The 16,438-nt window shown below is 44.5% G+C and overlaps 2 protein-coding genes across 16 annotated transcripts in view; one reads left to right on the forward strand and one right to left on the reverse strand.

The window, feature by feature from the left end:
• Nucleotides 1-5,693, forward strand: part of LOC135552700 (SID1 transmembrane family member 2-like) — a 22,505-nt gene extending 16,812 nt beyond the window's left edge. For all 4 annotated transcript variants that reach the window (XM_064984484.1, XM_064984483.1, XM_064984485.1 and 1 more), the window contains 7 exons: nt 291-399; nt 663-739; nt 1,402-1,448; nt 2,029-2,134; nt 3,393-3,503; nt 3,916-4,029; nt 4,279-5,693. In XM_064984484.1, coding sequence (XP_064840556.1) covers nt 291-399; nt 663-739; nt 1,402-1,448; nt 2,029-2,134; nt 3,393-3,503; nt 3,916-4,029; nt 4,279-4,341 — 627 coding nt within the window. In that variant the 3' untranslated portion in view covers nt 4,342-5,693. The remainder of the gene's footprint in view (nt 1-290; nt 400-662; nt 740-1,401; nt 1,449-2,028; nt 2,135-3,392; nt 3,504-3,915; nt 4,030-4,278) is intronic.
• The window catches only part of LOC135552698 (centrosomal protein of 164 kDa-like), a 25,922-nt gene continuing 15,023 nt past the window's right edge, over nt 5,540-16,438 (reverse strand). For 8 of the 12 annotated variants that reach the window (XM_064984473.1, XM_064984474.1, XM_064984470.1 and 5 more), the window contains 14 exons: nt 16,237-16,320; nt 15,960-16,082; nt 15,675-15,818; nt 15,485-15,568; nt 15,273-15,341; nt 14,940-15,199; nt 9,202-9,366; nt 8,806-9,004; nt 8,513-8,620; nt 7,495-7,609; nt 6,975-7,274; nt 6,747-6,819; nt 6,526-6,648; nt 5,540-6,427 (listed from right to left, as the gene is read on the reverse strand). In XM_064984473.1, coding sequence (XP_064840545.1) covers nt 6,331-6,427; nt 6,526-6,648; nt 6,747-6,819; nt 6,975-7,274; nt 7,495-7,609; nt 8,513-8,620; nt 8,806-9,004; nt 9,202-9,366; nt 14,940-15,199; nt 15,273-15,341; nt 15,485-15,568; nt 15,675-15,818; nt 15,960-16,082; nt 16,237-16,320 — 1,944 coding nt within the window. In that variant the 3' untranslated portion in view covers nt 5,540-6,330. Of the gene's footprint in view, nt 6,428-6,525; nt 6,649-6,746; nt 6,820-6,974; nt 7,275-7,494; nt 7,610-8,512; nt 8,621-8,805; nt 9,005-9,201; nt 9,367-14,939; nt 15,200-15,272; nt 15,342-15,484; nt 15,569-15,674; nt 15,819-15,959; nt 16,083-16,199; nt 16,321-16,438 lie in introns of those variants that run through there. The other 4 variants (XM_064984471.1, XM_064984482.1, XM_064984476.1 and 1 more) reach the window with 3 other exon arrangements.

A 16,438-nucleotide genomic window follows, 5' to 3' on the forward strand; every position in this document is an offset into this window, starting at 1 on the left:
CTTTGGCCTCATTTGACAAGTAGGCTAGCTACTTCGTTTCAACTCTCGAAATACCTTATATATTGGTGTAACATGTCACTAATCATAGTTTAAAACCGTTAATTATAGATTTACTGATCCAGATAAAAAAATTAAGTGGTGCAACACATCTCTGAGTTAATTATAAACCTAGATTAGCTCTAATCCTAGATTAATTGAAACCATGTTGGTGCAACCCACTCATAGAATCATCATTCAGCAAGTGTAACATTCCTGATGGGTGTGTGTCTACCTGTGTGTGTTGTGTCCAGGTGTTTGGGAAGGGCAACATGGTGTTCTGGATCATCTTCTCTGTCCTCCACATCCTGGCCACCATGCTGCTCAGCACCCAGCTCTACTACATGGGTCGCTGGAGACTGGGTAAGGAGTCAATCAATCAATCACATTTATTTGTTATTTTTAAAAGCCCTTTTTTTTTTACATTGGCAGTTGTCCTTTACAGATACCAACCCAAAAGCCCAAGAGCAAGCAATGCAGAAGCACAGTAGCTAGGAAAAATAACATAGGAGGAAGAAACCTAGGAGTAAGGGCTAGGAACAGGCCTGGGGTCAGGGTTAGCTTTTACCTTGTAATGTTACAGGGGCTATGGACGTGTCAGTCTATTCTACTTGTCTGTGTTTCAGATTCTGGCATCCTGCGCAGGATTGTGTATGTGATCTACACTGACTGTATCCGCCAGTGCAGTGGCCCCATGTATATTGTGAGTATACATCAGGGGAGAACTACTGCCCACTTATTGAAACCACGAAGGTGCAAGGCTGACCGCGGTACTGCAGGCATTGTTTGCATAAACAGGATCCCTCATTATAGTGAATGGAAAAATATTATAGTGAATGGAAAAATATAAAAATTTAGTAAAAAAAAAAAAAAATTAGAAGGCTATCATTAATATTAAGCAATAATTGCTTCTAATACACCCGATGTACAGTATGTCCTTGAACCAATTATTTTTTAAATCGCACACATAAGAAGTTATAAGGATAATTTATTTGCTAATGGCAGCCTGCAATACACTGGTCGGCCTTCCACTTGATTTACTCAAATTGAGGGGGCAGTACTTAGTTCGGCTGCAATGTCACTTCATGAAGCTCAAATTGAGTATTTTGTGTCTCCATGACACACCATCTTAACAGCCTTCATTTGGCTTCAATATGCTATTGAGTCTTCACAGAAGTGAATGGTTATATGTGATCGATGGCTTTGTCCATATATATATATATATACACACACACACACACACACACACACACACACACACACACACACAGTAAATGGTAGACTATACATACTGTATGGAGACTCACTCTGTCGCGAAAGATCTATAAATCCACAAGTAAATGTTTCTCTCTCTCTCTCTGTTAGGACCGAATGGTTCTGCTAGTGATGGGAAACATAGTGAACTGGTCTCTGTGAGTATTTCTTTCATTCACTCACTATCTTCTTCAGACTGGACTGCCTTTACTGCAGTGTTCTATATATGTGATATCTTAATTTGATCACTTGTCGCAGAGCATTTTCCAGCGTGGCATGAAATGCTAATTGTAGTGTATTAGGGTTTAAAAGGGCTTTAAAGTTTGTCATTTCCATTTTAAAATACGACTTGATGTGCCCTAACGAAAAATGTATCAACCCCTACATTTAAAAAAAATATATATAATCCACGTAATAATGACAATTTCCTGTCGCTGCAGGATTTGTTTTCCTGCTGTGAGAAACGGGGTCAAATTAAGATGGCAGATCTGTACATTGTTTGACATCATCATGCAGTGTTTTTTTTAAATATATTTTTTTACCAAAGGTCTTTCGCACCTACTTTAAGTGATTAATGTCCCTTTCTGTCAATGTGATTTTATTGCGACCCACTCAGCCTGATGAGGCAAGGTATCCATTTAGTCTGTAGAATAGTCATTACTCACCCACAACCATGGGTGGAGAGTAGAGTAGACATCTCATCACTGACATTGTTTGGTTGTTGTTCGGTCTTTCCAGGGCTGCCTATGGGCTACTAAAGACACCCAATGACTTTGCCTCTTACCTGCTGGCCATTGCCATCTGCAACCTGCTACTCTACTTTGCCTTCTACATCATCATGAAGGTAGGTGTGTGTGTTTGTTCACTTTCCATAGACAAATCTCACTCAAAAAAGACATGCCACAGTATATTTTAAGTCATTAACCCTCTAGAGTCTAAACCCTGTCCAAGCTGGGGGAGGGAGTCTAAACTAACATATGGAATTGTTTTAAGATGGTCATACCAAGAATCATTTAGCTATTTGATTTTGAACTTGAAGACCACAGATAGTCCCCCGAAAAATCTAAAGGAAGTTTGTTCTGAAGTGTCTGTCCTATATCTGAGAGATATAAGATCAGGAAGCTATAATATATATTTTTTTTAAGGCATGTATTTATCCTCATATTTTAGGCACTAAACTATCCCGATACTGTATATACTTCCATTATTGTTCTGGTACCAGGGACCTTCAGGCCGTCTTGTGAGGCTTGTGGGCACCCTAGAGCAAAACGGAGAACACCATTGTGTTCGTGAGAGTTTAGTCTATAGAGTAGTCAATACGTTTGGACGCCACATACTTTTTTGTGAGAAGACCAATTTTTGGGATGTCGACCGGTCTGACTAACACCGCTCTAGCTCTGCCACGTTTCACCGCGATGTTGGCAGATGTGGTGGATTGAGATACAGTCCATGCAAAAAAAATGATATCTCGATCTTAAACAGATTATGTTAATTATATTTCCGCAGAGGCACGGAAATTGTAGGCTAATGGTTAAAAAAATAGATAATAAATCGTATTTTAAATCCACTACAAAATAAAGATCTGTCAATCCGTGTGATTCGTAGGCAGACAAGAAGCCCTTCTCTGCAGTTCCAACACCCTCGGAATAGCTCCCAATTTCCTCCAACTCCTCATCAGAGCCCCTGCTCGTCACTCCTCCCACACCAAAGCCTTAGTCCTCTCGTGTTCAGGGTCTCTCTCACTGTCACTCTGTAAAAGAGAAAACCGCGCCTCACCTCCCTGTACAAGTCGATCAGACTGCTCTCCTCCTGCTCAGGCAGGTGCTGGCTGTTCTCAAGGAACATGGCCATGTGTCTGAGCTGGTTTTTTCCAGTACTGCTCGTACTCCCACAGACCCAGGCTGCCCGCTTCCACCTGTGCTGTCCATGATGCCATCCATGGTACACCCTGGACAAATCGCTGGATGTAGTCGCTGATCCATTTCTCAATAATGAATCTTTCAAAAGCAGGAGCAAGTCACACTTCTAGTATTGAGGTTGTAGAACATGTTCCGCGTGTACAATCACAGATGATATGTTTCTGTGAATGTGTGTGTGTGTAGCTCCGCAGTGGTGAGAGGATCCAGTGCATGGCCATGGTGTGTATCCTCTTCACGGCCGTGGTGTGGGGCTTCGCTCTCTTCTTCTTCTTCCAGGGCCTCAGTACTTGGCAGGTCAGAACAACACACACACACAATGACCTTACAGATCAGTGGCTTCCACCACACGTCAGCCTTACACACCCCCATGACAGGGTGTTTTCAGACCACCTCGAGGGACCCCCCCAGCCGTTCCATGTATTCAAACTGTTCCAGAGCTAACACACCTCATTCAACTAGTCCATCAAACCCTTGTCTGTGTAGGTAAGTTGATTCAGGTATGCTAGTTCAGGTCTACAATAAAATAGTGAAAGGTCTAGGGGTCTCCGAGAAGTTTGGCAACTCCTGCCCCAATTGGATTCATGGTATCTGTAGTACCACAATGAAAACATCACATGCTCACACACCACATGCCATGGTCACATAACCCCAACATTCTCATGTCACTTTGGTGCTGACTGCTTTGTCCGCTCTCCCCCTGCCGTAGAAAACCCCTGCCGAGTCCCGGGAACACAACCGTGATTGCATCGTGCTCTCCTTCTTCGACGACCACGACATCTGGCACTTCCTGTCCTCCATTGCCATGTTTGGTTCCTTCCTGGTGAGTGTGTATGTGTGTGCACATCTCTGGGGAGGGCCATGTGGCACTCATTTCATAGTATTATAAATTGGAGGGGAATACACAGATTTCACACCGTGGACATGGTTACTGCACATGTCATTCAGCAATAGATCATAAGTGGCTGAGCTTTGATGAAGACCCCATTCCTGACCCATACATACCCAGATAGTAACATCTTATATAAGTAACATCTTATATAGTGACTGACTCCTCTGCTTTCTCTGCCAGGTTCTCCTCACCATGGACGATGACTTGGACGATGTCCAGAGAGACAAGATTTTCGTCTTCTGAGAAAGCTACTCTCTGGCTCCGCCTTAACATTTATTGCTGGCCAGTAGTGACACATTGGCAACTGAGACACCCAATGGCATGTCTCCCTGACTGCAGGCGGGCATCTCTCAGCCAATCAAAGAGCTGGGGAAGGACGGTGCGCCCTCCCCGGAGTTGGAATCTGTATGGACACTTGGTGTGCCAATCAATGAGTCTGGTTCACCAGGACATGCTGACATTTCTCCTTACTGCCATCCAATACTACTGTGGTCGTTGTTTTCTTATTGCTGATAACCGTTTTAATTTAATTTATATTGCATCATTATTCACCTGCAACTCCATCAATGCATTTAAACGTGTATAGTGTGTGTGTGTGCGCCTCTGTATATATGATTGAGCATAAGTGTGTGTGTGTGGGGGGAGTGAGAACACTCCATGTCCAGTCTGTCTGTGGCCTTTAATGTTCTGATCATGCGCGTGGTTTGTATTTCTATGGCTGTCTGATACTGGATGGATCTGTCCTAGAGCGAGATCAACGATTGTATTTTAATTACTACCTACGTCCGAGGCGTCAGGGTAGCCTAGAGTGGTTAAAGCGTTGGACTAATAACTGGAAGGTTGTAAGTTCAAACCCCCGAGCTGACAAGGTTCAAATCTGTCGTTCTGCCCCTGAACAGGCAGTTAACCCACTGTTCCTAGGCCGTCATTGAAAATAAGAATTTGTTCTTAACTGACTTGCCTAGTTAAATAAAGGTAAAATGTAAAAAATAAACTAACTACGTCCTTAGCTGGTGAGAAAAATAGATTTTGCACTGTAGGATAAGAACTTGGGACTATGTGACTACTGAATAAAGTTTGTGTCCACGATGATAAAGGTGTAGTCTTCGCATTAGTACAATCTGTCTCTAGGTTTTGCATTTTAAGTAACTGACAAGCAGGATGAAGTGGAAATCCAGACTTAAGGGCCTGGGTTGTGTTCATTAGGCACTGAAACGGAAGGTAACTGACAATCATGATGAAGAGGAAATCCAGACTTAAGGGCCTGGGTTGTGTTCGTTAGGCACTGAAACGGAAGGTAACTGACAATCATGAAGGGACTACCTGAACTTGTCCAAGAAATTCTAATTTAAGTTGCAACACTTTCTGTTGGGTGTCCCAATGAATACAACACCGGTGATCACTTCTTTAATGTAGACAAATACTGAAACATGAAAAAGAATGAAAGTTTGGCATTATGAATATACACCACTTTACATTTATTAAAATGTTTCTTATAAAAAAATATGGTAAAAATTTCATACGTCTATCTGCACAGTAAAACACTGGAAGAGTCCCTCTTACCAGAATTTCATAAAGACTGCGAATCCCTCACAAGTCATTGTCTTGCCCTTGTAGTGGTTATTATGGTATGGCTTGAACTTCTCACACAGTGGAATGAGTGATGCGTCTCTTATACAACTTGATACCATGACAATGATCTTATGTCAGCTATCAACAGTATCTCACTCCAACCTCCAGATGTCTCTCCTAATAAAGTGAAGCACCTATTGTATATGTAACAACTATGCAATCTGCTTTTGAAACATTTAAATAGCCAGAGGCCAAAAACTTGGGAAACAAACTGGTTTGTTGACTACGGGGCTATTGTCTCCATAATCCCAAGCTATTCACCCTTGCATGCCAATGGAATAAAACGAGTCCACTGAAACACAATCGCAGCTAAAGTGGAGTTCACCAGAGGACAGATGTCTTAAAAATGTTTCTTACAGTAATCTGATATGTAAATCTGGTTGTAGAGGAATCCTAGCTCTGGTCCAGGACATTCCTTTGGTCCACACATAGTCGAGGGGGTTCCTCCAGTAACGCCCTGGGCCAGAGCTAGAGGGATCCCTGCATTACTCCAAGTTCATTTTAAAAACCCACCCAAGTCCTTAGCCCTTTTTCAGTAACAGTACATCTTTATCGGCTTGTGTTGATCCTTGCTCCGTATGTAACTCCACCCACCCCCCTTTAGTAATGGTACACTTTAATCTGGTTGTTGTCATCCAGGCTCAGCTGGACCAGTCCACTCATAGTTGGGGGGGTCCGATAACGCGTGAACAGAGGTCTGATGAAAACCTGTTAAGGACATTTACAAGATTGAACCAAGCTCTATTATAAAGTTGTGCAATGTGGTAATGTGTGAGCATTTTTACAGAAGGATACACACTGGGGTCTTTCCTGCGTGTCTCCAGCCATCTCTTGTTGCCGTCGATCAGACCCTGTAGCCTCTGGCCATCCATCTCCACCGACTGAGGCTGCATGGAGGACAGACTACGAGCCTGCTCGCTAACACAAACACACGTGTCTTCAGTACCTTCCTTCAACAAGACAGACTACTGTGAAAGGGATGAGTGACGGTTATAACAAATCATTTCCCTATTTACCTTGCAGGACTGTACCCTGAATAAAGCGTATGTGTCCTCAAGGAACTGGTGGCTATGGACTCAATAGGAGCCCCTATAGAAGAAGGGACAAAGAGAAGTGAAGTCTTGTTAAACCAATAAACTAACTCCTCACCCTACCTGAAATTACACAGAACAGAGTTCTTCAGTCCACAGAACGCGTATTTAATATAACATATATGATATTGAATCTCTTTGGCTGAGATGTACCAGGGAAGAGCTTGGCCCAGCGGCTGTTGAGCAGGTCCTCAGAACCCCGTGGCTGGATGGAGGTGCTGTGAGGGGCCCACGCCCAAGAGGGCCCAGACAGAGGCATGGAGAGCTGTGAAAGAGGCATTGAGGTGGGGGTTCGGGGCTGGGAGAGGGGCAGGGGTAGGGGGAGAGGCTGGTAAGGGGTCTGACGTTGGGTCAGGGAGCCCAGGGCCCCCAGGACTGTGCTGAGCTGGCCAGAGATGTGCTGGAGCGACTCGGCTAAGTGCTGCACCTTAGCCGGCACTGTGGGCTCCTCACCTGGAGAGGAGCGATAGAGAGGGAAAGACAAAGGGAAAGAGAGCGCAAGAGAGAAAAGGAGGCAATGTCAGAACACATGAAGAACAAGGGATAAGCTGTGAAAGAGGAAGGAGTGGGGGGAAAGGAGGAATAATAAAGAGGGAGAGAGAGTATGATAATAATTTGGCAGAGGAGGAGTACAGGCCTGCTATGAATACTCCAGTATGTCTGTTTCTCTCACCAGGGCCATCAAGGCCATTGCTGAAGCTGCTCATATCCGATTCAGTCACATCAAAGGCCACCTTCCTATCAGTCACCAGTCTGTCCTGGTCATCATAGTAGTGATGAGGGGAGACCTGGGCAAGATAAAGCAAGAGAAAAAACAAACTCCATACTTTTGTACTTGCCATTAACTCTAACACACGTTTTCTCTTACTATCATTGACTTCGCTGAAAGTTTAACTTACAATGACTGTGGTATGCGATTGTTTTACCTAACTACGGTAAGTTGAATGCACTGACTAAGTTTATCTGGATAGGAGTGTCTGCTAAATGACCAAAATGTTACGTAAAAATGTAAACGCGTACATACAGTGAGCGATACAAAACATTAGGAACACCTTCCTAATATTGAGTTGCACCACCTTTTGCCCTCAGAACAGCCTCAATTCATCAGGGCATGGACTCTACAAGGTGCTGAAAACGTTTCCCAGGGATGTTGGCCCATGTTGACTCCAGTGCGTCGCACAGTTCTGTCATGTTGGCGGGATGTCCTTTGGGTGGTGGACCATTCTTGATACACACAGGAAATTGTTGAGCGTGAAAAATCCAGCAGCGTTGCAGTTCTTGGCACACACAAACCGGTGCGCCCGGCCCTTACTACCACACCCTGTTCAAAGGCACCTAAATATTTTGCCTTGCCCAGCAACCCCGTGAATGACACACATACACAATCCATGTCTCAATTGTCTAAAGGCTTAAAAATCCTTCTTTACCTGTCTCCTCCCCTTCATCTACACAGATTGAAGAGGATTTAACAAGTGACATCAATAAGGGATCATAGCTTTCACCTGGATTCACTTGGTCAGCCTGTGTCATGGAAAGAGCAGGTGTTCTTAATGTTTTGTCCATTCAGTGTACAGTGTGTTTATTAGCTATTCCAGTATGCCTAACGTTATGGGCATGGTATGTAGTACAGGTGGTGTACAGGGGGCAGGATATGTGGTATATAAACGTGTTATGGTGTACTACTAAGGCACCTCTTCAGCTACGGAGCTCTCTAGCTGTTGCAGTCTCTCCTCCTTCCTGCGCAGCAGCGAGTTCCCCCTCTTCACAGTCACCCTCAACTCCTCCACGTCACTGGCCTCCTGAGGAAGAGAAGAGGAAACCAAAGAGAGAGACAGAGAGTGGGGGAAAGAGAGAGAGAAAAATGATCCAGGGACAGTTACACACGGAGGTCATGCATACTCTCGCACTTCATAAATGTTCGACACAAGGGCACTAGGGCCGGGTGTAGGAGTCTATATGGGATAAGGAAGGGAGTCACACTTACACGCACCTGCTGCAGGTTCCTGTACATCTCCTGTGTGGCCTGGGCGTGGCTGGTGGTGTTGGGGTACTGAGAGGAGCTGGACTGGGCCTGAGCTGCCTGCAGTGCTGCCTGTCTCTCACTCAGACGACCACTCTCCCTCTCCAGGAAGCGCCGGGCTTTCTGCAGGGACAGCCCCTCAGAGGAGATATACTGACGCAAGCTGGGAGAGGGAAGAGAGAGAGAGGCACACACACACACATAGAAGTTAGTCAGGATTGAAGGGTGCAACATGTATGCTCTCTCACACACACACACACACACACACACACACACACACACACACACACACACACACACACACACACACACACACACACACACACACACACACACACACACACACACACACACACATACTCATCCAAGACAGGAGGTTCTTTCAGATCTTCCACATGCAGCACTTTCTCCTGTCCAGCAGTAGAGGGCGGTGCCTCGCTATCCTTCTCCTCCTTCCTCGCCGCCTCCTCTTCTGTTCTGTCCAGTCTAGAAGTAGGCCTCTTGATCTCACTCTGCTCCAAATCACTGCAATAAAATCACATGTTAGTAACTGAAATAGTACTGACATTGGAATAACATTGAACCTTCAGTATGACTAAGGTGACCTGCCTAAATGACTACCGACTCGTAGCAAACACATCTGTAGCCATGAAGTGCTTCGAAAAGGATGGTCATGGTTCACATCAACACCATTGTCCCAGAAACCATAGACCCAATCCAATTTGCATACCGCCCTAACAGATGCACAGATGATGCAATCTCTATTGCACTCCACACTGCCCTTTCCCACCTGGACAAAAGGAACATACTGTTCATTGACTACAGCTCAGCGTTCAACACCATAGTGACCTCAAAGCTCATCAATAAGCTAAGGACCCTGGGACTACAGGTCGACCGATTATGATTTTTCAACGCCGATACAGATTATTAGAGGACCAAAAAAAGCAGATACCGATTAAATCGGCAGATTTATATATATATACGTATGTATGTATGTATGTATGTATGTATGTATGTATATATATATATATTTGTAATAATGAGAATTACAACAATACTGAACACTTATTTAACTTAATATAATACATAAATAAAATCTAGTCAGTCTCAAATAAATAATGACATGCTCAACTGTGGTGTAAATAATGCAAAAACACAGTGTTGGAGAAGAAAGTAAAAGTGCAATATGTGTCATGTAAAAAAGCTAATGTTTAAGTTCCTTCCTCAGAACATATGAAAGCTGGTGGTTCAATATTCCCAGTTCTTCAATATTCCCAATTATTTCACTTAAAATTCCCTGTATCACAATTCCAGTGGGTCAGAAGTTTACATGCACGAACTTGACTGTGCCTTTAAACAGCTTGGAAAATTCTAGAAAACGATGACATGGCTTTAGAAGCTTCTGATAGGCTAATTGACATCATTTGAGTCAATTGGAGGTGTACCTGTAGATGTATTTCAAGGCCTACATTCAAACTCAGTGTCACTTTGCTTGAAATAATGGGAAAATCGAAAGAAAACAGCCAAGAATTCAGAAAAAAATGATAGACCTCCACAAGTCTGGTTCATCCTTGGAAGCAATTTCCGAACACCTGAAGGTACCATATTCATCTGTACAAACAATAGTACACAAGTATAAACACCATGGGACCACGCAGCCGCCATACAGCTCAGGGAGGAGACGCGTTCTGTCTCCTAGAGATGAACATACTTTGGTGGGGAAAGTGAAAATCAATCCCACAACGACAGCAAAGGACATTGTGAAGATGCTGGAGGAAACAGGTACAAAAGTATCTACAGTGCCTTGCGAAAGTATTCGGCCCTGTTGAACTTTGCGACCTTTTGCCACATTTCAGACTTCAAACATAAAGATATAAAACTGTATTTTTTTGTGAAGAATCAACAACAAGTGGGACACAATCATGAAGTGGAACGACATTTATTGGATATTTCAAACTTTTTTAACAAATTAAAACTGAAAAATTGGGTGTGCAAAATTATTCAGCCCCTTTACTTTCAGTGCAGCAAACTCTCTCCAGAAGTTCAGTGAGGATTTCTGAATGATCCAATGTTGACCTAAATGACTAATGATGATAAATACAATCTACCTGTGTGTAATCAAGTCTCCGTATAAATGCACCTGCACTGTGATAGTCTCAAAGGTTCGTTAAAAGCGCAGAGAGCATCATGAAGAACAAGGAACACACCAGGCAGGTCCGATACTGTTGTGAAGAAGTTTAAAGCTGGATTTGGATACAAAAAGATTTCCCAAGCTTTAAACATCCCAAGGAGCACTGTGCAAGCGATAATATTGAAATGGAAGGAGTATCAGACCACTGCAAATCTACCAAGACCTGGACGTCCCTCTAAACTTTCAGCTCATACAAGGAGAAGACTGATCAGAGATGCAACCAAGAGGCCCATGATCACTCTGGATGAACTGCAGAGATCTACAGCTGAGGTGGGAGACTCTGTCCATAGGACAACAATCAGTCGTATATTGCACAAATCTGGCCTTTATGGAAGAGTGGCAAGAAGAAAGCCATTCCTTAAAGATATCAATAAAAAGTGTTGTTTAAAGTTTGCCACAAGCCACCTGGGAGACACACCAAACATGTGGAAGAAGGTGCTCTGGTCAGATGAAACCAAAATTTAACTTTTTGGCAACAATGCAAAACGTTATGTTTGGCGTAAAAGCAACACAGCTCATCACCCTGAACACACCATCTCCACTGTCAAACACGGTGGTGGCAGCATCATGGTTTGGGCCTGCTTTTCTTCAGCAGGGACAGGGAAGATGGTTAAAATTGATGGGAAGATGGATGGAGCCAAATACAGGACCATTCTGGAAGAAAACCTGATGGAGTCTGCAAAAGACCTGAGACTGGGACGGAGATTTGTCTTCAACAAGACAATGATCCAAAACATAAAGCAAAATCTACAATGGAATGGTTAAAAAATAAACATATCCAGGTGTTAGAATGGCCAAGTCAAAGTCCAGACCTGAATCCAATCGAGAATCTGTGGAAAGAACTGAAAACTGCTGTTCACAAATGCTCTCCATCCAACCTCACTGAGCTCGAGCTGTTTTGCAAGGAGTAATTTTAAAAAATTTCAGTCTCTTGATGTGCAAAACTGATAGAGACATACCCCAAGCGACTTACAGCTGTAATCGCAGCAAAAGGAGGCGCTACAAAGTATTAACTGAAGGGGCTGAATAATTTTGCATGCCCAATTTTTCAGTTTTTGATTTGTTAAAAAAGTTTGAAATATCCAATAAATGTCATTCCACTCTATGATTGTGTCCCACTTGTTGTTGATTCTTCACAAAAAAATACAGTTTTATATCTTTATGTTTGAAGCCTGAAATGTGGCAAAAGGTCGCAAAGTTCAAGGGGGCCGAATACTTTCGCAAGGCACTGTATATCCACAGTAAAACAAGTCCAATATCGACATAACCTGAAAGGCCGCTCAGGAATAGGAAGAAGGAAGAAGCCACTGCTCCAAAACAGCAATAAAAAAGCCAGACTAAGTTTTGCAACTGCAAATGGGGACAAAGATTGTACTTTTTGGAGAAATGTCCTCTGGTCTGATGAAACAAAAATAGAACTGTTTGGCCATAATGACCATCGTTATGTTTGGAGGAAAAAGGGGGAGACTTGCAAGCCGAAGAACACCATCTCAACCGTGAAGCACGGGGGTGGCAGCATCATGTTGTGAGGGTGCTTTGTTGCAAGAGGGACTGGTGCACTTCACAAAATAGATGGCCTCATGAGGAAGGAAAATTATGTGGATATATTGAAGCAACATCTCAAGACATCAGTCAGGAAGTTAAAGCTTGGTCGCAAATGGGTCTTCCAAATGGACAGTGACCCCAAGCATACTTTCAAAGTTGTGGCAAAATGGCTTAAGGACAACAAAGTCAAGATATTGGAGTTGCCATCACAAAGCCCTAATCTCAATTCTATAGAAAAGTTGTGGGCAGAACTAAAAAAAGCGTGTGCGAGCAAGGAGGCCTACAAACCTGACTCAGTTGCACCAGCTCTGTCAGGAGGAATGGGCCAACATTCACCCAACTTATTGTGGGAAGCTTGTCGAAGGTTACCCAAAACATTTGACCCAAGTTAAACAATTTAAAGGCAATGCTACCAAATACTAATTGAGTGTATGTAAACTTCTGACCCAACGGGAATGTGATGAAATAAATAATTCTCTCAACTATTATTCTGACATTTCACATTCTTAAAATAAAGTGGTGATCCTAACTGACCCAAGGTAGGGAATTTTTACTAGGATTAAATGTCAGAATTTAAACTGAGTTTAAATGTATTTGGCTAAGGTGTATGTAAACTTCCGACTTCAACTGTACATTCGTGCAACGATTGTGCTTTTGTTAAATCATCACCGATTTGGCGAAGTAGTCTGTTATTTGATGATGAATTAACAGGCACCGCATTGATTATATGCAACGCAGGACAAGCTAGTTAACCTAGTAATATCATCAACCATGTGTAGTTAACTAGTGATTATGTGAAGATTGATTGTTTTTTTATAAGATAAGTTTAATGCTAGCTAATAACTGACCTTGGCTCCTTGCTGCACTCGCGTAACAGGTGGTCAGCCTGCCACGCAGTTTCCTCGTGGAATGCAATGTAATCGGTAATCAGCGTCCAAAAATGCCGATTACCGATTGTTATGAAAACTTGAAATCGGCCGACCTCTTCCTGGGACTAAACACCTCCCTCTGCAACTGGATCCTGGATTTCCTGACGGGCCGCCCCCAGGTGGTAAGGGTAGGTAACAACACCCACCACACTGATCCTCAACACAGGGGCCCCTCAGGGGTGTGTGCTCAGTCCCCTCCTGTACTCCCTGTTCACTCATGACTGCATGGCCAGGCACGACACCAACACCATCATTAAGTTTGCCAATGACACAACAGTGGTAGGCCTGATCACAGACAAGGATGAGACAGCCTATAGGGAGGAGGTCAGAGACCTGGCCATGTGGTGAAAGGACAACAACCTCTCCCTCAACATGATCAAGACAAAGGAGATTGATTGTGGACTACAGAAAAAGGAGGACCGAGCACGCCCCCATTCTCATCGACGGGGCTGTCGTGGAGCAGGTTGAGAGCTTCAAGTTCCTTGGTGTCCACATCACCAACAAACTAACATGGTCCAAGCACACCAAGACACTTGTGAAGAGGGCACTAAAAAACTTATTCCCCCTCAGTAGACTGAAAAGATTTGGCATGGGTCCTCAGATCCTCAAAAGGTTTACAGCTGCACCATCGAGAGCATCCTGACGAGTTGCATCACTGCCTGGTATGGCAACTGCTCGGCCTCCGACCGAAAGCCAGAGGGTAGTGTGTACAGACCAGTACAGCACTGGGGCCAAGCTTCCTGCCATCCAGGACCTCTATACCAGGCGGTGTCAGAGGAAGGCCCTAAAAAGTGTCAAAGACTCCAGCCACCCTAGTCATAGACTATTCTCTCTGCAACCGCACGGCAAGCGGTACCGGAGCGCCAAGTCTAAGTCCGAGAGGCTTCTAAATAGCTTCTACCCCCAAGCCATAAGACTCCTGTGGCTACTCAGACTATTTGCATTGCATCCCCCCCACCCCCCCTTTTACACCGCTGCTATTATCTATGCATAGTCACTTTAATAACTCTACCTACATGTGCATATTACCTCAATTACCTCGACTAACTGGTGCGCCCGCACATTGACTATATACAGGGGGTACAGGTACAGAGTCTCTCTATTGTTATTTTACTGCTGCTCTTTAATTACTTATTCCTTTTTATTTCTTATTTTTATTCATATTTGTTTAACTGCATTGTTGGTTAAGAGCTTGTAAGTATTTCACTGAAAGGTCTACACCTGTTGTATTCGGCGCATGTGACTAATGCAATTTGATTTGATGACGAGATCAACCGCTTGACAAATAGCTCAGTAGTCTGGCAAGCTCGACATGAAGTCTCCCACTAAGTCTGAAAGACATGCTACTGTCAGTTGCAAGTTGACAATAAAACAGGAGTGAACGGAGGTTGACCCGAACTAACAGGCCACACACAGTGTGTGTGTGTGTGTACCTGACTCTGCGGCACAGCCGATCACAGCGCTCCTGCAGCAGCTCCACCTTGCTCTCTAGTCGGTCCCGCTCCTCCTTCATCCTCCTGCTCTCCTCCTTCGCTTTGTCCCTCTCCTCCCTAATTGTCTCCAACTCGTCTCTCACTTTGGTCCTCTCCTCCCTCGCTCTCTCCGCCTCTTGCCTCGCCCTGTCCCTCTGTCCTTCCACCCGCTCCAGATCCTCTCTCAGTCCATCTCTCTCCTGCATGACTCCAGGCAGAGCCTGAAAACATCACAGGCTTAAAATCTACAGCATGACGAAGACAGAGGTGGTGACGATGATGATGAATCCTCACCTCTATTCCTCTGTTTATCTCATCCTCTTCATCCCCAAGCTGCTGCCGCCTCTTCTTCAAATTCGCTGCCTGAAAGGTGCATCTCCTTTAATCAACAGCGCCCAACCACACACATACAGTTCATTCCATTCCATAGCCTAGGCCATCCCTACGTCTTCCAGGTAGTCATGAATACACATATCAGTGCAACGCAACAGTGATTGATTGACTACCTGGGTCTTCAGTGTTGCCTCCTGGGTCTTCAGTTCTCTGGCTCTCAGCTCCAGCTTGTCCCCCAGCTCCTGAATCCCTGCCTCCTAAGGGATGACATATGTGTTTGGAGATGATACACGTGTGTGTGTGTGTGTGTGTGTGTGTGTGTGTGTGTGTTCGTGCCGCACGTGTGTGTCTCTCTGTCCTCACCTTGCGTGTGTGCGTTTGGCGGGTCTTGGATAGCTGGGAGTCTAGCTGTGTACGGAGTCTCTCCAGCTGGGCGCTGTGGGTGGCCAGCAGGCGATCTCGCTCCTCCTGCAGGGCACACAGCAACTGCTCCCTTTGGACAGCCTCCTGGAGGACAAACGCACACACATGCAGACACATCCAGACGCACAGACAAACACACAAACAGACACACACACAGACACAAATAGATAATGAGTTAGCAGCAGGCCTGTTACAAGAAGCTGTGACCCTTGAACTGTGTCTCACCTGATCCAGATAATTGTCTCTGATTGAGTTGAGTTCTCTGCGGTGGTCGTCTTTGAGCTGCTCCAGCTTCCTGCCGTGGTCACGCTGCACTTCCTCCCTCACTTCCTGGAGCACGTCTCCCAACTGGACCAAGACAGTGAGTGGGAGGGATACATAATGTCACAACACTTTATAGGGTTTAGACTGACACTGTTATGGTAATATGTCATCAGTGAGATGAGGGGCTAAAAGTTTGTGTACCAAAGGTGGGAAGTAGTGTGTGTGTCTTCTCTATCACCTCTTTTTGGTATTCTGCTAGATGTTGCTCTGGGCTACGAGGGCTCTTCAACTCCCTCCGCCTCTCACTGGCACTGCTTCTCCCCTAAGACAACAACACACTGTCTTCAACTATCATCAGTGTGACACACACACCACACTATCCTAGACTTCCTCCACGCATTCCCCACACAAAAACCCAAACACATGAGTCCAGACAGTAC

The sequence above is a fragment of the Oncorhynchus masou genome, chromosome 13 (genome assembly GCF_036934945.1).
Source record: "Oncorhynchus masou masou isolate Uvic2021 chromosome 13, UVic_Omas_1.1, whole genome shotgun sequence".
NCBI lineage: Eukaryota > Metazoa > Chordata > Actinopteri > Salmoniformes > Salmonidae > Oncorhynchus > Oncorhynchus masou.